Here is a 20,866-nt window from a genome sequence, read left to right as displayed (position 1 = left end):
ACTTTACCAAGGAGAAGCTTCAGGAAGGTGTATATGCTTTGGTTTAGCAGGAATGATCCCTTATAGAGTTAAATTGACTTATTTGGACAAGTGCCCCTTAAGAATGGTTTTGCTTTAACAGATTGGTTTGAAAGTTGAGAACCATGGGGCAAGATAAATTCAAATTGGACTCAGTTTGAATTGGGCAAGTGTATCCAGGCTGCAATTAGCTTTTTGGACCTTAAAGTGCAAGTGAGCAACTTCCCATGACTGCAAGACCAGAGCCTATAATAATAAAATCCCATGGAATGGCCAAGGCAAAGATATTTCCCTCATGACGTATCCAAACCTGTGCCAGCTGTGGTGGGTGCCAGGCAACATGGTTAATATGAAAGCCCTAAGTGGATTCACCAGGGATTGCCACTACTGTGACACCATGCCGGTGGGAGACCACAGAAGAGCTACCTTCGCACCTGAGAACACAAAAACGGTGTTTTTTCCCAGTCAGTAGTAGACCTTCCTGCTAAATGTAAAGCATAGACCACTACTGAACAAAATACAACAGGTGTTCTTTTATGTGATATCCTATATCCAGCTATCTGCACTACTATACTTGCAAATGACCTTAAGAGGCATGGCTTGCAAGTCCCTTTTAGGTTTGCACAAACCCACACATCTGGTACGGTAGATACAAAGTTATTATTTAGTGCATATCTATATAACATACACGTACATTGTATTGGTCCGTGTGGCTCCCTCCTTTGCCGCCCTGCTCAACCCACCTCCTTTTCCATTACGGCCTATTCCCACTCACAGGGCACCCATACCTTCACCGAGATTTAGGGTGCGGAGAAAAGATTTGCAAGTTCTTACAGAACTTTAATGCAAATCTATCTCCGAATGGGGGACTGTTACGGAAGGGGGGGCATGTCTTCTTCACCTTCTTCACTACAATATATCCATTTATTCCCAATTGTCAATGTCAAAGGGAACTAAAATCTATAAAATCCATATCCATAATCCCTCAAGTAAGGTGTCAAGACCCTAATCCTGTCAAAATCACTCTGCCAAACCTTTCCTCCGGGCAATGCCAGGTGACAGACTATGCATACACTCAGGAAGCGCTTATCTGCGCATATCTCCAGCTCTGCATATTCCCCCCTCCCTCCTCCTTATGTTAATCCGGTGTAACCCAACCTCTCCTTAATGTATTCATGATGTAATCTGTGTAACCCAACCTTTCCTTAATGTATTCATGATGTAACTGGGATGTATTTTGCACTGTATTCTGGGACATGGAGGGAGTTTCAAAAGTTCATGTCACCCCTTTCTCGCTGTTCAATCTTGTCTTGAACCTGTTGCGCAATAAACCTTGGATCTCCGCATTTTGCTCCTGTCCGGCTGAGCTCATTTTCTTCCGCAGGGACCCGCGGACACTTAGTCCGACAAGCTGGGTGGCAGTGTAGCCCCGCACCCAGATTTTAGCCGTAACACTGCAAGCGCACCAAGTTCCATTTCTTAAGATGAAAAACTGGATTTAAGTTTTGGACATGCTTCGAGTGAGGAGGGGGAAATTATTCTGCCAATTAAGCCAGCCACTGAGATACGGAAAAAGGATAACATATAAGTTGGTACATTGAACGGAACGGAAAGGAGGGGGGTAAGCCTTTTTTACTATTGTATTCTGATTCTGATTTATTATGATACTTGGCAAAAAACAACAACCCAGAAGAACCATTTACATTATTTATAGCAAGCGAGACTGAAAAGTTTTCTATTTGTTGATATGAATATGTCTCTAAAACTATAAACTGTGTGGAAATAACAATATTATATAATTAAAGCTTTTGATCTTTGAATTGCTTGGAAGAAGATAAAAGATTCTCCAACTGTTGATATTAGAAGCAGGATCTCATTAGCCGCTGGAGGTTGTTAAAATTTTTTGGATGGTTTCCTAGATTGTGTTGGAGGATTCATGACACATTTTTAATTTGGAAAACCACCATTATGGAATAAGACTGAGCTGCAGAATTATAAATAGTCATAGGGGGAGCTGAGCCTTTAATATGCTACTGTATTTGTACTTCAAGTCCGATTTGGTAAATCTCCCCTAGAAAGGCTAATTTTGATGCAACCGGTCTGGGAAAATTAATGAGCAGACGCTTATAACTGATTACATAGGAACTGAAAGAAGATGGCGGCTGCCAGCAGCGAAAAGACTTTTGGATTGATTCGGCAGAAATACCAGCCTGTGAGGAGATACTGCAAAGGACAGAGGGGTATCATACACATAAAATTCACACAGAAACACATCATTTTACTTCAACTCGCTTGTGGAAACAACTCAGAGGCCATGAAAGAAGGAAAACAACAGGAAGATTTAAAGGAACTATTAGAAATGACTATCAAAAGCAGTAGAGATATGAGATTGATCAGAGCCCCGCCCCCCTGAACTTGAAGCATGGGAAGTCCCAATAAAAAATTAATAACTCAGCAGAATATTTGGATTATTTGATGTGTATATGTATAATTTGGAATACTTAATGTGATTTGATTGGATTGTTAAAATAGAAAACTTAATAAAAAATTTTTTTTTTTTAAAAGAGAACTATTTTTTTCTTTTTTGGAATTTAACAGGATTGGTTTTGACACTAAACTTGGAAGGTGCTCTATTAGTCCTGATTTGGAATAATATCCTTTAAATTGGAGCTTGACAAAAGAGCACCGGCTTTCTGGATTTTGGATTAATAACACCTGGATCTCCACAATCAGACCCAAAGCTAAGCAGGTGAACACTCACCCAACTCTGGGAGGGACCCTCGGGACGGGAGAGTGCCTGGAATTAGCTGGAGGGCATACGTTGTGAGAAATAATATGAAGAACGGTGAAGAGCAGTGTGTAAGGAAAATATCATATTAATTTGGATTTACAATTATTTTGGATGTATAAACATTTTGGATTTACAATTTAAAATTACCCACGTCTGACAGGAACTATTTGGAAGTACTGAAAGACCCGGGTATAGGGCGGTATATAAATTCAGTAAATAATAATAAATAATAATAATAATAATAATAATAATAATAATAATAATAATAAATCAAAAGAACTGAGCAGCTATGAGCAGCATTACATTTTTTAATTTTTTTTATTAAGTGTGCCTACAGTTTAATCTTTAAATTGCTTAATCTTTAAATTCCTATAAACCTAAAGTTACATTGTCCATATTTGCTAAATGTGTACTCTTTGTATTGGTGAACATACTATGTCTCTGCGAACAGTTTGATTTTTTTCGTTTCCATCCTGTTTGCTCTTGTTATTAGGTTGAGAACCGAAACAAAAATCTGAGAGGTGGCCTTGAACAACTAATAAGAGCAGGGGTAGGCAAGCTAAGGCCCATGGGCCACAAGCGGCCCACGGGGGTCATTTAACCAGCCCACGAGCCGCCCCCGAACCAAGCTGCCTGCTCGGCGAGCCCCCGCGCGCTGCGCTAAACCAGTGCAGCGCAATGCAGGGACTCGCTTCTGTGGTGCCGGAAATCGGGTCTGCGCATACTCAGACGCTGAAAATCTCACCTGCGCAGCAGACACCGGAAATCTGGCCCACGGAGGGCCATGGAGGGATCTCCAGTGGAGTGAACCAGCCCAAGCGAGATAAACCTTGCCGACCCCTGGATAAGAGTGACACTGAGAAGCCATTGTTTTGCCAGTGTTTTTAATGTCTCTTCTTAAACAGACATAAAATTGTAAGTAAGCAAGGGATGGCATCTCCAACTAGAAAGAAGTAAAGGCCTCTCAGGTCGATGAGATTCAGTTCCTAAGGGCAGTATAGCATCTCAGATGGTTTCCATTTTGGGAGACTTTAAAAAGCAAATGCTGGCACAAATACAAACACAATTTGATAGTGTCAAGGAGGATATTAGGGGGGAGATGGAAAAGCATAGAAAAACGTGACAGATGCCACGGAAATAACCGTTAAAAATTTGGAGACCAAAACTCAAAAAACGGAAAAAGTCATCCAAGAATTGCAGGAAGAACAAGAGGTAATTAAGAGCGACATGAGAGGTCTATCGGGTAGGCAGGACCAATTTGAGCTACAGCTTGCCCTCCTTGAGATGAGGCAAAAATCCAATATTCTCAGAATAAGAGGTTTGCCAGAGAAGGAGGGAGAAACAAGATTTGTTGACATATATAGCCAAGACAATTGCTGATTGGTTGGGGGAAAGTCAGGAGTATCTGGAAGAATCAAGTTGCTACCGGGTTTCGTTCGAAGACTTCTAGAGCTAGAAAGCAACCTGGAGACTGCTTGGGGTCAGGGGAGCTATTCTCCAAAAAATTATGAAAACAGTCTCCAGGTTGATAGTAATGAGATAGCCATTTACAAGGAAATCCCCCCGATTTTATGACAAATGGCAAAAAATGTATTTCTATTTGGAAAGGGAAGAAACCGAAAATAAAACATAAAATATTAACAGATATTAAAGATAGAGGCGGATTCTCCCTTCCAGATTTTAAATTGTATTATGAAGCGAGCTGTGTTACTTGGATCCGGGATTGGGTCAAATTAGAAAATACTGATTTATTAGACCTGGAAGGACATGATTTGGCTGGCAATGAGTATTTATGGTACAGTAAAGGGAAGCTACATAAAGGCTTCCGTAACCATATAATTAGGAAATCATTAATAAAAGTATGGGGGAAATATAAAGATTTATTAGAACAAAAAATGCCCTGGTGGGTTGCCCCAACAGAGGGAATATCAATCAAAAGGATAAATATGGAAACTGGATTATGAGGAGATTAGAGACTTTGTTCATGATTGGCTGCAACTAAATTAGGTTTTTAAAGAAGATAACAAGAAAGGATTCTGTTATACCATATATAGATTCCAAAGAGAAATTACAGAGGATAATAATAAACTTTTAAAGAAAATGTATAATTTATTGTTAGAATGGGAGACGAAAGACGAAGAGGTTAAATCGGTAATGATTAAATGGGCACAAAATATAGGTCATAATATACAAATGGAAGACTGGGGAAAGTTATGGAAAGTTAATTTAAAATTTACTGATTGTGTATTGTTAAAAGAGAATTATATGAAAATGATGTACTGATGGTTTATTACACCAGCGAAAATGGCCAAAATGTATAGAACAAGCTCCAATAAGTGTTGGAAATGTAAAGAAAAAGAAGGAACGTTTTATCACATGTGGTAGAATTGTAAAATAATTAAAAACTATTGGTACATGATGAAAAGAAATGAAATGAAAAAGAATGTTTAAGATAACCTTTGTTAAAAGACCAGAAGCTTTCTTATTAGGCATTTTAGGTCAAGATTTGCCAAAAGACAAGAAAAAATTATTTATGTATACTACAACAGTGGCTAAAATGTTACTAGCTCAAAAGTGGAAAGGCAATGAAATGCCAACGAAATAGCAATGGAAAGAAAAACTGATGGAATATGCTGAAATGGTGAAGTTGACTGAAAGACCTAAAGATAAGGACAATATTGACTTTTTAAAAGACTGAGAACCATTTATGATGTACATACAGAAGCAACATAAGGAAATGGACTCACTTGCAGGGTTTTAGTAAACACAATCAACAAATAGAACATAATAATGAAGTATAATCTTAACTTTACTATATTAGGGAATAAGATAACATGCAGGAGAAGTGAATACGTTATAAACCAGAAAGGGAAGTTGGGGGAAATTGTGGGGTGGGGGTGTAATTGGAAATCTATTTTGTGACCATCTTACCAGTAGGGATTATGTTAAAATTTGTATGTGTGTATATAGATATAGATATAGATATAGATATAGATATAGATATAGATGATATAGATATAGATAGTCCCTATTAAAATTCATTTTGTTAGCTTGTGCCCAGTTCTCCAATCTGTTGAGGTAATTTTGAATTTTGAATCTGTCTTCTGTGGCATTAGCTCCCCCTCCCAGTTTGGTGCCATCTGCAAATTCGATGAGCATCCCCTCAATTCTTTCATCCAAGTCGTTTATAAAGACATTGAACAACAATGGGCCCAAGATAGAACCCAGTGGTACCCCACTTGTCATTTTTTTCCAGGATGACAAGGAACCATTAACCATTACTGCTTGGGTTTGGTCAGTCAACGAGCTACAAATCCACCTAACAGTTACATTTTACCAGCATTTTCACAAGAATATCATTGGGGACTTTTGTCAAAAGCCTTACTGAAATCAAGTCCAGAAGCTCAAAGGCCTCTCAGTTCTGCAATTCTGTACAGCTCTAGCTTACCAAGCCCCCTGTGATATACAGCCTTCACTCTGCCCCTTTTGCAAAAGGGGAACTGAAGCTTAGAGGCAGCACCTCTGCCCAAGGACACAAAACAGATCAAGGGCTCCGTTTCCAAGGTTCAAGCCTATTGCAAAAGTGCAGGGATCAGAAGGAGCCACTGCCCAGCTCCCATCCATTGTAAGAGACTGGGAAAGAGAAAGGTAGATCCCAAGTGGATCCTGACTCCAGGTGGGAGCAGGCCCTTCTCCCTTACAAAGGGATCCGTGGACCTTGGCTGCTCAGGGGTGCCACCCCAGGAGCCTCACCTGTCCACACTGTGTCGCTGGTCGCTCCAGGTGCCATACTGACTGTCCGTCTCTTGCACAAGCGTGTCGGTGTCCTTGGCTTCTGCAGCTGGCCTGCCAAAGCACTGCTTCAGCTGATCCTGCAACACACAAGGGGGGGGGGAGCATGCATTAGCCCCTTCTAGGGCAAGGAACAGCTAGCAGGTCTAGGGGAGTGATGGCGAATAAAGGGTCGTGATGTCTGTTTCCTCCTGGCACTTAGCAGGGTGTGGCCTCCCCAAGGGGCTTTCCAAGCATCCCACCCCCACCTTCTATAGGGAATCATCTGTAGAAACTGAGAGGTGACCCTTGTTCCATGGCTGCTTGCTTGTTCTTATAAACAGCTCCACCCCAATACAGCAAAGGGCCAAAAATATGGGGAAGTCACCTTTAAAAGGACAACTTTCAAGGAGGCTGAAACCTGGTGTCACTTAAACTGCTCTAGGTATTGTTGCTGTGTGAGGGCTATGAGCTTCCTTGACTAGAAAGCCGGATTCCCAGGAAGAGTAATGGGGGTGGGGCTCCTGGGTCAGCCTTCTTGTATCATGCGGGAAAAGAGTTAGAAGGACTCACAGAAAAATAGCAGGGTTCTCTCACAAAATGTGCCAAATTTTCCTCTTAAGAAACAGAGCATACACTCATGCCTAGACAAAGCTGGTTTTAGAAACCAGTGAACACCCCAAAATCTGGTACTGAGTGTTCCTTTCTCTCACTTTATACATTTTTCTTTTCTGTTTGGCTACCCATGGGTAGGCAAATTAAGGCCCGGGGGCCAGATCCGGCCTAATCGCCTTCTCAATCTGGCCTGCAGGTGGTCCGGCAATCTGTGTGTTTCTACATGAGTAGAATGTGTGCTTTTATTTAAAATGCATCTCTGTGTTATTTGTGGGGCATAGGAATTTGTTCATTTCCCCCCCAAAAAATATAGTCTGGCCCTCCAAAGGTCTGAGGGACAGTGGACTGGCCCATGGCTGAAAGAGTTTGCTGACCCCTGGGCTAACCTGTTCAAGGTCCTTCTTATCTTGCCCAACCCCTTTTGTTTACGGAATGCCCATCACAGGCCTGCTCTCTCTCTCTCTCTCTCTCGCTTGGCAACTGTGCCACGATTAGGTCACTACCAACAGGCAAAGCTATTGAAAAATAATATGGTACATGTTAATTAATGGAGACAGCAAAGCGAAAGAGCAGAATAAAGCTAGGTCAGCCCAATAAAAGCCCTTTGTTTTATGCAGTTCCATTCCAGCCACCAAATGATTCTGGTCCCTTCTACCCAGCCTATCATGACAATCACTTTTCATTAAAAAAGAACTATGTGCTTCCTTTGCCAAGGCCCTCTGAAACCCAAAAAAGTTATTTGATTTGCTCTCAGTCCTGCCATCAGCATCCCTCTAGAAGGGAAGTAAACACAGGAGGAGGTTCTTCAAGCACTGCCAGGGTCCTCAAGCTGAGCTGCTGGTCGGCCACACTCTTCCGTCCTCAGAACCTTCCCAGCTCAGGGAAGTAAACACAGACATGTGACACACCAGCCACAATGTTAGCAACAAAGGAGTGATTTGCTAACAACACACACCAAGAGTGGCCACTCCAAAGGATTCCAACTTGTGCACTGCTAATGGCAGGGACCTTTACAACACAGACACACACTCCTTTCTGTGCCTGAGGAAACTGAGAGAAAGTACAGCCAGGGGTAGCTCAGGAGGGCAAGTCCCAGCCACAAACAAGGAGACTCTCTGTTTAAGCCCTGGGGATCTACTCAGGTCCCAGAACCCAGGTTATAGTCTTAGTTGCGACCAGACCAAGTGGCTACTGGTGAGACAAGGCAGAACTCGAGTAAGAACTTGTCCAGTGGACAACTTTGCCATGGTGTCCTCTGGGCTGTTGTCCAACAGAAGCCACAGAAGACCTTTAAATATTTGCTTTAAAAATTCTTGTGCTCACTGGAAAGGGACCTTCCACTCAGAAGCACAATCAAACTCCTTGTTTGAGTCACAGCAAGCTTCACCAGACCATAATCTATGGGTTCTTGTGCCAGAGAACATCCTGATGGATTGGGGCTCTCCTCTCTCCAAAGCGGGGTGACTTTGCATTGACCCACAGGGAAAATTCAGAAGAGCTTCTGGCTAGATAACACAGGCAGGGAGAAAAGGCTTATTGTGAGAAAGGCCCTGGATTTAGGGAGGGGGAGAAATTCTATTTAGTCTGCATTTGAAGACAAACTGGCCAAACTCCCATATTCCAAATCAAATGTGACTCAGAACACAACCATCCCTTGAAATGTGCATTTCTTAAAAAAAAAATCCAGTATAGTTCCCTAGTCAAGTAATGTGTCCAAAAGTGCAGATAAAAGCTGCACAGATTAGTGAAATGCATTGTGTTAGGCCGGGGAAATTGGTATGCATGAATGTGTGTATTGGGCACAATTGCATACAGAATGTATTCAGATAAATTCACACTGAAATGCTGATGAATTTTCATGAGCTTTTTCTAAAAAAAATTTCAAATTGTTGCAAGAATGTGGAGAACTAAATTTAAGGTTGGAAAAATAAGAAATAGAGAGAACTGATTTGGATTATGAGAGACTGTGGAATAATTACATGTTGCTCTAAACTACTTGACCCAAACCATATGAAAGTTTCCAGTTTGTTAGTACAGCTGCTCTACTAAGGTAATGGAGACTCCGTGGTACAACATTTTTGTTTCTAGACTCAGTCTTGGGGAAAGAGTTTAGAACCTCCAGCTCAATGAATATCTTGAGGCAAACAGCCACCACATGTTATTTATGCGACACATTAAATACCTGCTGGAACATGCAGGGTGTGAGGTTGGGAGCCACACCACCAAAAGAAGGCCCTGCAGTCAGCTGGCCAGAGAAGGCCATGTGAACCTACAGGAGCTTCTGGGTGAAACTCGCTAACTAGTCCGCTGGACAGGAGCCTGGTTACTCACCACACTCACCATCAGCAATGGGAATTAAAAAAACCCAGTAAATGTGTACATGGAGAACAATGAAAAATCTACATTTTTAACACTCCTCCTGTGAGTAAAAAGTCTGCTAAAGGGACAGCTTGAATGTGTAAGCCATGACTTTGTCATGAAAGATTATCTTTAGACATCAAAATGTGCTGTAGAAATTCTTCTACCAATGATGGGAAGTGTCGAGAGACACCCAAAAAAATCCTCCAGGCAAAACATTTGAAAGAGTTGCACCCCAGTTTGTGGTTGGGGGGCACATAGATGCAAGGCTGAGTTGCACACTTCTGCTACAGGCAGTTTCTTGGTGGGTCCATGTTGTCCACATAAAGTGAGAGGACTGGTACAGACACAGGCTGGCACCTTCTGGTAGCAAAATGGCACTCTCTCTCTTGCTCTCTCTGTCTCTTATCCTTTGCATTTCAGCTGGTAGCATTTGATTGCAAATTCCTTCCACAGGTTGATCACAAACTTTGTAAAATAAAATAAAAAGCCCAAGTCTGTGGCGTATGTGAGAAACAAACACCCCCCACCCACCCATACACCCCTTTTTCAGAATATCTATGCTGCAGTTCGGACTGTGGCTGGTGAAAAGGTTTATATAACAATAACAATTTATTATTTATATGTCACCCATCTGACTAGGTTGCCGCAGCCACTCTGCCCCCCCCCCAAGTAGTAAAAACACAATTTGCCCTTATCTGAAAGAGTCTGCTCTTTAAACCAGAAGTTCTTAACCACTGCAAGCAAAAGTCATCACAAAGGCAACCTAAGAACACGGAAATTTCCTCACCATACAGAAGCATTCGTATGAAGAGTTCAAGGTGCCCCGCCAATAGCCAAGTTGCTGAGCAATAGCTCCCCTAGACCTGTAGCAGTCTTCTATGTCATTGCTTTGCAATGTAACTACTCACCAGAATCCACATGATGCATTCAAGGTGCAGCAAGCAATCCTTGGTGCCTGCTTAGTTAAATACAGTTCTGTTCTCCACACTATCCCACTGAAAACATGACACACAACCAAACAATCAGCTAAAATACACCAACCCTCATGCACCTCTTAGCTAGGCTCAGGTTGGGGTGAATTTTCAGAAAAAGGAAGTCCAGCCACTCTCACAAATGTTTGTCCACACACATCCTAGTTTCTAAGTCAGTGGATGGATTGGAATTTCTCTCAGAGGGAGATCAGATATACCAAGATGGGGCATAGAGAGGCAGTCTCTGGGATACGTTTTTTGCTTCAGGGCAACTACAAAAGTATGTCCCTGCCCTGATAACTTTCTCCAGCCTTCCTAAAAAGCTATGGGCCACCTGCAACCCTAAAGTAAGACAACCACCAACTTTTGCAAAGTGCTTGAACTGCCAGAGGCAGCCCTGGTAACCTGGTGACTAGCTACTTGCAAGCCTCCTTTCAACCCGTGCAGTTGTGCCTGGAAAACAAGCAACCCCCTTCTACCAGCACAGCTTTAGGAGTGCCTGCAGTTCCATGGCTGCAATGTTTAGCTAGATGGATTAAAAACCCTTTCATTGACTAAAAATGTGCCCTCAATTACTCAATGTGTTCTTTAAATCTATTTTTAATGCAATGAATTTTTAAAAAGACAGGATGGCACAGCAGGCAGACGTGACCTGTTTTCCTTTGCATTGTAAAAAATGCCTCCAAGTTGTCAGCCTACTCCATCTTGGTTCCTGCCCTCCAAATGTTTTGGACTACAACTCCCAGACAACCATGCCGGCTGGTGCTAATGCAGGTTGCAGGCCAGAACATCTGAAGGGCATTAGGTGGGGGAAGGCTGCTCCAAGGGCATTCTATAAAACAGAACTATTGCTTTTATACATGTACATATTTAAGTGATTAAACTGACCACATCATTTTAATCAGGTGACAATTTTAATGTCACTTTACTCAAGGTATCCTGTCTCCACTCCAACTGAGCAGAGGGCTAACAGAGTACTCATGCCCCGCCTCCTGTTCTCACAGTGGCCAACCAGATGCCCGTGGGAAACTGAGTGATACAGAACAGGCACATATTTCTTTTAAAAAGTTTACTGACCACACAGAAATGTAAAGGCAAAATCCACATATTGCTCCCCAGAAAGCACACCAACACACACACACACACACACACAAAATCCAAGCACCATTTCCAAATACTCACTACTGGATAGGTTAACTTTGCCCACAAGGATCTGAACATGGCCCAATGCCTTCTTCTAGACCCGGTGAAGAACCCCTGTCCAATGTGCAGATGGCGTTAGGCAGAGCAATTTCCTGAGTGAGAGAAACCTTCCTCTCCCCTAACGTTTGCTGCTGCAGCAACAGATAAACAGTTCCTAGAACTGAGCAGGATCCTATCCCAACTGACCTCACCAGCCATGGCAGTTATCTGGAAGATTTCCCACAGCATGAAGACACAGCATTTTTCTGTAGCTGATGACTCCTCTGTAGATGCAGAGAGGAGAAGGAGCCAGTGCAGCCACCAGCCCAACCCTCTGAACCCCAGCACATGAGTGGCTTGGGGTAGCCAACATTTCAAGGGCAGGGTGGGGGGAAGGGCCAAGAAGGAGGCAGTCTAAAAGGTGTGCCTTGGAGCCCTGACAGAGTGCTGGGACACCATTGTGGGTACATGGGAAGCTCTCTTATACCAAGCCAGATCTTCGGTGCCTCTAAGCCTGTTCTATTTGCACTGCCCGGAGGTGGTTCTCCAGGCAAGGGACCTTGTCAGCCCCATCCAGAGAAGCTGAGGATTGACCCTGCATCCTTCTGCATGCACAGCACATGCTCTGCCAATGAGCCACTCTCCTTCCTTTGCCTATAGTGTGGACTCCCAATATCCTCTATGTCTGAAGCATCAGATAGTCCAAACTTAAGCCATCCAGATGAATATCCCTTGTCTCTGAAATCCAGCAGAGGACACAGAAACATCACTGGGTCTAGGAAATATTGACAAGGAATAGTGACTTTTTTCATGGGTTCCCCCTCCACAAAGTCTTACAAATGTCATTTTAAGAAGGTGTCTAGACTTCTTAAAATGCTAGAACTCTTTAGCTGGAAACCACAACAGTTAAACATGACAGAGTCTGACTTACATGTGTAAGAGAGTGGTAGGGGATGTTTTATCCCAAGTTGATGGCCTTTCAGCTGATTCCCTGGTGGCCCGCTGGAATGCGGAGCTAACCAGGGCTATTGACTGTCTGGCTCCGAGGCACCCTCTCTGATTGCATGGAGCCCGGACAGCCCCGTGGTTTTCCCCGGAGCTGAGGGTGATGAAACAATCTTTGAGATGGCTAGAGCGCCAGTGGTAGAAAACTCATTCTGAATCAGACCGGACACGGGCTAGAGCTCAACGTCAAGCCTACCAAGTGGCAATGGCGAAGAGGGCCTTCTTCACTGCCTCCATTGCATCTGCAGAAAACAACAGCAGGAGACTCTTTCAGGTGGTTTGCAATCTATCAGGGCCTGGTAGGGACCCCAAGATCTCCTGCAATGCTTTTGCAAAGTTTTTTTGCAGATAAAGTCGCTCAGATTCAGAAGGAGGTAGACTCCACCGTGGGAGCAGGGCCAGGGTGGGAGAGTGCTATGAAACCGCTGGGAGAGATCATCAGGGGGTTTGGGCTGGGTGTTCATCAGTATGCAGATGACACCCAGCTCTACCTCTCCTTTAAATCAGAACCAGTGAAGGCGGTGAAGGTCCTGTGTGAGTGCCTAGAGGCTGTTGCAGGATGGATGGCGGCTAACAGATTGGGGTTGAATCCTGACAAGACAGAAGTACTGTTTTTGGGGGACAGGGGGCGGGCGGGTGTGGGGGATTCCCTGGTCCTTAATGGGGTAACTGTGCCCCTGAAGGACCAGGTGCGCAGCCTGGGAGTCATTTTGGGCTCACAGCTGTCCATGGAGGCACAGGTTAATTCTGTGTCCAGGGCAGCTGTCTACCAGCTCCACCTGGTACGCAGGCTAAGACCCTACCTGCCCGCGGACTGTCTTGCCAGAGTGGTGCATGCTCTAGTTATCTCCCGCTTGGACTACTGCAACGCGCTCTACGTGGGGCCACCCTTGAAGGTGACCCGGAAACTGCAATTAATCCAGAATGCGGCAGCTAGACTGGTGACTGGGAGTGGCTGCCGGGACCACATAACACCGGTTCTGAGAGATCTGCATTGGCTCCCAGTACGTTTCCGAGCACAATTCAAAGTGTTGGTGCTGACCTTTAAAGCCCTAAACGGCCTTGGTCCTGTATACCTGAAGGAGCGTCTCCACCCCCATCATTCAGCCCGGACACTGAGATCCAGCGCCGAGGGCCTTCTCGGTAGTGGCGCCTGCCCTGTGGAACACCCTCCCAGCAGATGTCAAAGCAATAAACAACTATTTTACTTTTAAAAGACAACTGAAGGCAGCCCTCTTTAGGGAAGTTCAGCCAGATGGGCGGGGTATAAGTAATAAACCATTATTATTATTATTATTATTATTATTATTATTATTATGGACATGCTAGAAAGAGTTCTGATAGTAGCACAGCTCATTTAAACAAGGCTCATTTAAAGTTATTATTATTACTACTATTTATTACGCATCCTTCACCCCCAGGTCCCAAGGCTTGTTTACAATAATTAAAACACAAATGCAGCAGCACCCCAAATCACCAGTCCTACTAAGAGTAGATGCATTGAAACTAATGAACATGGCTAACAGGTCCATTAATTTTAGCGAGTCCACCCTGAGCAGAAGTTACTTGGATCCAACCCTCAGGCTCCAGCCTGGTCTACACAAGTGAGGTGACAAAACATTCCTGGACTGTCCCATTTCAGACTGCAGGGGATGTACTATAGACAGACACAGACACACACACCACTTTGCATGTGGAAAACATCTCCAACCTTTTGCTTAATAAACTGGTTTGCTGTGCAGAGTGAGTTTATTTGGGAAGAGTGGGAAGAGCTCAGATATGCAGCCGCCTCTCCTACTAATGGCAGCCTGCAATGGTACAATCCAGGAGCACAGTTTTACCCCCACCCCCTCTGTAGTGTGACCAGGATTTCAGAGAGTTCCCCATCAATAGTGCAATCACCAAGAACATACGCACGCCTGCTCTCGTGGTATGTAGGTGGATATGACAGAACAGCAAATGTTATGGACTATTGCTAAAAACCACAAAGCGACACGGGTGGCGCCGTGGGTTAAACCACAGAGCCTAGGACTCACTGATCAGAAGGTCAGCGGTTTGAATCCCCGTGACGGGGTGAGCTCCTGTTGCTTGGTCCCTGCTCCTGCCAACCTAGCAGTTCGAAAGCACGTCAAAGTGCAAGCAGATAAATAGGTACCACTCCGGCGGGAAGGTAAACGGCATTTCCGTGCACTGCTCTGGTTCACCAGAAGCGGCTTAGTCATGCTGGCCACATGACCCAGAAGCTGTACACTGGCTCCCTCGGCCAGTAAAGCGAGATGAGTGCCGCAACCCCAGAGTCAGTCACGACTGGACCTAATGGTCAGGGGTCCCTTTACCCTTTATTGCTAAAAACCACAAAGGGATGAACAGGAGATGAGACCTTAGCGATCCTTGAGACTTACTTGGTCATTAGCAAACTAGGACAGTTGCAGGTTTGGGAACACACACAAGCCAAAGAGATGCAAAACTCTGACAGCTAGCAACAGGCCAGGAGATCAGTATGTATGTGTCTCTCTCATCTCCATGCACTAGGAGAACAAGAGCTGCTGCTATATTAAAGCAGTGCAGGAGATGCAAGCAGAGCTCATTTTTCTCAACACCTAACTAAACATCCCACCTACTCTTGTGCCATGTAGCTGAATGCTCTCACTGCTAATAATACCAGCCGCTACAGCTCCAAGGTTGCTATGCAACCAGAAGGCTGCCTGAATGATCTAAGTTACGTATTTCTCTCCCACAGCATCCTGCAAGTGACATCACTTTTGTGGAGCCATGAACATTTAGTATCAACAAACATTTTGCTTGTTGTATGCAGCAGTGGTGGTATTCCTGATGATTTTGTGGCCTATCTTGCAAAAGGTTTAGACTGGATGCCACAAACATAAAATCAGAAGAGATATAATAGAGAAATGAAATCAACCCTATCAACAAAGCTCAAAACTGAAAGGGCTCAAAGAAGAGAAAGCAGTAAGGCCAGCAAAGCACACACTCACTTGCACTTAAGTTTTGCAGTCAGAAAAGTCCTTCTTCACACAGCGCATAAACTATGGAACTCTCTCCCACAGGAAATGGCTTTAAAAGAGGACTGGACAAATTCATGAAAGAGGGGGCTTTCAATGGATACTAGCCAGGATGGCTATGTTCCTGTTGCAGGAAACCACAGGAGGGAGAAAATGCTTGTGCTTATGCCCTGCTTATGGGGTTTCCCCTGAGGCATCTGGTTGGCTACTGTCAAAGCAGCATGGTGGACTGGATGGGCTGCTGGCCAGATCCAGAGGGCTCCTTTTTTGTTCAAAATGCTGCTGGTGGGACACTCAAAGTGCAGTCCATCTGAGAAAGGGGAAGGGCCAGGTGAAAAGGAAGGGTTAAAATTCATATGGTATGAAGTCAAGGAGGTGGAGTGGAGTGCACCTGATGGGACAGGCCTCATGGCAAATGGAGAAGGTTGACATTTCAAGGTATTCAGGAAGCCATCACCAGGTGGCTGGCAGAAGCAGAATGATGCAGAATCCTCATCTGCAATGAATACCAGGTTGGTGCACTCTTTTCACAGGTTCAGAGGCACCCGATGGCATCAAAGTGCTGCTCCAAAGGTTCACATGGAAAGAAAGGTGTCTGCATAGCTGATTCTGCAGTACAGGACTGCCAACCTGAGGCTTGTAAAGGTCACCTCACCAAGCGGGTGGCAGGCCTGCAAAGAGATGGTCTTTGCTTTAAGATCAGAGGAAGCTTTATGAAAGGATGAAGCAGGAACTGGGAGGACAGGGCAGTTCAGTTTGGTAAAATTAAAAGCGAGTGTGCTCTCTGAATGCATGGAGAAGCTGGAATTAGAACTGGAAATTTTATTATCTAACCTGACACAAGCATTCCCTGGGCTGATGTTTAGAAGCAAGTAACCAGATGGCTGGGACGCGGGTGGTGCTGTGGGTAAAAGCCTCAGCGCCTAGGGCTTGCCGATTGAAAGGTCGGCGGTTCGAATCCCTGCGGCGGGGTGCGCTCCCGTTGCTCGGTCCCAGCGCCTGCCAACCTAGCAGTTCGAAAGCACCTCCGGGTGCAAGTAGATAAATAGGGACCGCTTACCAGCGGGAAGGTAAACGGCGTTTCCGTGTGCGGCTCTGGCTCGCCAGAGCAGCGATGTCACGCTGGCCACGTGACCCGGAAGTGTCTCCGGACAGCGCTGGCCCCTGGCCTCTTGAGTGAGATGGGCGCACAACCCCAGAGTCTGGCAAGACTGGCCCGTACGGGCAGGGGTACCTTTACCTTTACCTTTACCTTTAACCAGATGGCTTAACATATGGGTCTGAAAGCTTGCAGCTGGAGGAAGACCCAGATTATCCCTGACCACAGATGGCTTACTTGAATACCAAGATCTTGCACACTACTTCCTGGAGACGCTCAGGCCTTTTCAGACCTCTCTTGTCTAGCCTGCCCTGGCAAGAAACAGCTGGAATTTGAGATAAAGATGGCAGCAGCTGATTTGCATGCAAAACCAGGCTGAACAGGCAGCAGGAAGATGACCTCTAGTCTAGGAGTGGTATTCAAGTAAGCTTCACTAACTGTAAAACTTAGTCTCATCCATTCATTTCAACGTTTCTACTCTGAGTAAAACTTACTTAAGTACCACACTAGGTTTCTTCCTGATATGCTGGTTTCCCCAAGAGAAAATCTCTTCCTGCAGTCTGATGCCGTATGGTCCGCAAGTCTTTACCAGCTCACCTGCTATGTGTGTGTCAGCTAGGCATGAGATCCAGTGGAATGGGGAAGTCTCCCACAAAGGGGTTCCAGCATAAGCACATATCAGCCAGTTGCTGCGCATACTCCCTCGGGCCAGCCCAAAGAGCAGCCCCTAAGGGCTTTCTGGAGAACACAAACACAGTTCTCTCTTCCAATTTCCTTGGCAGTCAAACACTAGCCACTCATTGTTTGGCACAGACTGGGTTTACACTACGGCGTAAAACATTAGTTAACATCTCCAAGAATGTTCCTTAACCAAAAAGGGGGTGGGGATGATGTATTGTTATGAAGGCTGGTAATGTCATTTAATAGGAGAATGTAGGATAAAGCATGACTAAAACAAATTGCCCAAGGTCACCATGCATGGCAAATGTAGAGGCTCTCCCTTCCAAAGGGAGACTAGTTCCTGATGTAAAATCCAGCATTAGTCTTGGTTGCATTTAAAAGACTTATAGCAGGCTTCCTCAACCTCGGCCCTCCAGATGTTTTTGGCTTACAACTCCCATGATCCCTAGCTAGCAGGACCAGTGGTCAGGGATGATGGGAATTGTAGTCTCAAAACTTCTGGAGGGCTGAGGTTGAGGAAGCCTAACTTAGAGGCTCATGGAAAGCTCCTTTAACGCTGTAGTGGTTCATGTTAAATTTTCTTCTACAAAGCTAACTTTTCTCCAATGAGAGAAAATATTTGATTTTTACATTTCCTGCAAGAATATTGTAGCACATACTTTAGAAAGAATCTGAGCAGCTCTCAAGAGATCAGCAGAAAATCTGACAATGATGAAAACAATTTTTTTATCTGCTTTTAAATTTTGTCAACTTATAAACAAAAAACCCAGAAATTGTTCTAGTGAGGAATGCTGAGCTGAGAAGGGTAAAACTAGCATTCATGTGGCAGGCAACCAGCAAATTGCTATTATTTGACGTACAGAGCACCTTAACTGGTAAACATTTTCCACCCCTTCCTTTGGTTTATCCTTGAAATCAATTGGGCAATAGGGAACTACATAGAATCATAGAGTTGGAATAGACCACAAGGGCCATCAAGTCCAACCCCCTGCCAAGCAGGAAACACCATCAGAGCACTCCTGACATATGGTTGTCAAGCCTCTGCTTAAAGACCTCCAAAGAAGGAGACTCCACCACACCCCTTGGCAGCAAATTCCACTGTCAAACAGCTCTTACTGTCAGGAAGTTCTTCCTAATGTTTAGGTGGAATCTTCTTTCTTGTAGTTTGGATCCATTGCTCCGTGTCCGCTTCTCTGGAGCAGCAGAAAACAACCTTTCTCCCTCCTCTATGTGACATCCTTTTATATATTTGAACATGGCTATCATATCACCCCTGAACCTCCTCTTCTCCAGGCTAAGCATGCCCAGCTCCCTTAGTCATTCCTCATAAGGCATCGTTTCCAGGCCTTTGACCATTTTGGTTGCCCTCCTCTGAACACGTTCCAGTTTGTCAGTGTCCTTCTTGAACTGTGGTGCCCAGAACTGGACACAGTACTCCAGGTGAGGTCTGACCAGAGCAGAAGACAGTGGCACTATTACTTCCCTTGATCTAGATGCTATACTCCTATTGATGCAGCCCAGAATTGCAATGGCTTTTTTAGCTGCCGCGTCACACTGTTGGCTCATGTCAACATCCCTGCCTTTCATTATCATTAGGTACTCAAGAATGCTTATGGAGCTGAAATATAGACAATATCAACCAAACCAGCACCACGTATCAAGAAAACAGCAGCTGGAGAACAATAACAAAACATTACAACCAGGACAGAGAACACAAGAAGGATGCCCACCAGCTTCCTAACCCTTGTGAGGGAGTGGGGACTGGGTGGGCTTCTCTAGGTGGTGAGTTTCCAAAGGAGTGGCACCATCAGCAAGGAAACTTGGCTGCCTCCTCACCTCTTTGGTAAAGAGAGCAAAGAGGGGAAACCTACTCGCATACCAGCTGCAAGTGCCATAGCATCTGCAAGAGAGAGGGTGCTTGAAACAGCAGCAGCTGTTTCATGAAAGCACAAAAGGTTAGGCATGTCTACCATTTCAGCTGACCTACTAACATTTACCATCACTTCTGATAAAGTGCCCAAATGATTCCCAATCCTCCCTGCCTGGTAGCTGAGATGTAACCTGCCAAGTGCCACAGACCTGGCTGGCATCTGAAAGATTTGTTGATTCTGCTTAGCTGAATAAAGCACTGCTGGGTCACTGCTATACGTGGAACACCTGAAAGATTTCATAGAAACAGCAGCAGCTGCCTTATATGGACTCGGACCCTTGTGTGCATCTAGCTCAGTGCTATCTACATAGACTGGCAGCAGCTGTCCTGGGTTTCAGGCTGGGTAAGTTATCTAGGAATATTGCCTATTAACACACCAACTTCGTTTTAACTTGGTGAGACGTGGTTTCAAGAAGGCACCATCTGAAAACTGGAGATGGGAAGAATACAGTAAACTGAAGAAGCCTTTTTCTTAGAGGCCAAGCCTCTTCTGCAAGCAAATTCCACAGCCTATTAAAGAGGTTATCAAGTGGAAAACTATGAACTGCTTGGATGCCGGTTCTAGTCCCCTTGTTTATTAAATTCAGTTGATTTGTGTTGTCACTGTGTATGATAGGGTTGCCAAACATATGACAACCCATGTCGGCAGTGTCGTTTTTGGCAATTTCCCTTTAAAATAGCTCCAAAACTTCATTTATTTTTGGTGAATTTGCCAAAAAAGCAGAAGAGAAAAACCAGCCAGTGCTCTGCACCCTCCCACCAGCTTTATGGGCTTTCATTTTACATAATTGTAAAAAGAGCTCTGCACTAGCCTGGCCCACTAAGTGACCTAGCTGCCAATCAGGGACTCAAAAGAAAGACAAGCTGTATGCCATGGAATAATACACAGGAAGTGGAGTGCCTGGGCCTGACATTGACAGCCCTTCCCTGTACTCAAGTCTGCAAAATCATGGAAGTCCAGACCAAAAGTAATGTAGGTCATTTATGTCTTTGGCCAGGAGTAAAGGGGTAAAATGCCAACATCCATCTTGCCCCTTGATGAAGCTTAAAGCCAGATTCGGAGAACGCTGCTGGTGGTGGTGCCTTAAGTGAGGCTCCCATAGTTTGTTTACCCAATTAGACTCTCAACGTGAACTTCCTTCCGGAGGAGCCATCTGTAGGGGCTTGCCACAATGAGCACCAAGTTAAAGTGAGGACCACGAGCCCTGCTTAAGGTCAGGAAGCTCCAGAGTCCAATTATGATCAGAGATCCAAGCTTGAAATATAGGCAGGATCATCTGAAGCAAAGAGACAGATTCTTGACTAAACAGACTGTTTCTTTAAAACCCTTCAGTGAAACCATGGGGGTGGGGGTTACAAAAGAAACTTTCTCCCCGTTTGTCAAAATGTGGCCTCTGGTCAGGTCCAAAACAAGTCAGGAAG

General features: G+C 44.6%; 1 protein-coding gene across 13 annotated transcripts in view; it reads right to left on the bottom strand.

The window, feature by feature from the left end:
• Positions 1 to 20,866, bottom strand: part of KIAA1671 — a 112,828-nt gene that overhangs the window by 27,339 nt on the left and 64,623 nt on the right. For all 13 annotated transcript variants that reach the window (XR_014557647.1, XR_014557648.1, XR_014557649.1 and 10 more), the window contains one exon: positions 6,563 to 6,681. Coding sequence is in view for 10 of the 13 variants with exons in the window: in XM_083710072.1 (XP_083566198.1) it covers positions 6,563 to 6,681 (119 nt within the window). In the remaining 3 variants the exon portion in view is untranslated. The remainder of the gene's footprint in view (positions 1 to 6,562; positions 6,682 to 20,866) is intronic.

This window comes from Podarcis gaigeae, assembly GCF_964106915.1.
Source record: "Podarcis gaigeae genome assembly, chromosome: 13".
Classification (NCBI taxonomy): domain Eukaryota; kingdom Metazoa; phylum Chordata; class Lepidosauria; order Squamata; family Lacertidae; genus Podarcis; species Podarcis gaigeae.
Note: the sequence above shows the minus strand (reverse complement) of the source record. Positions and strands in the feature narration are given on the sequence as shown.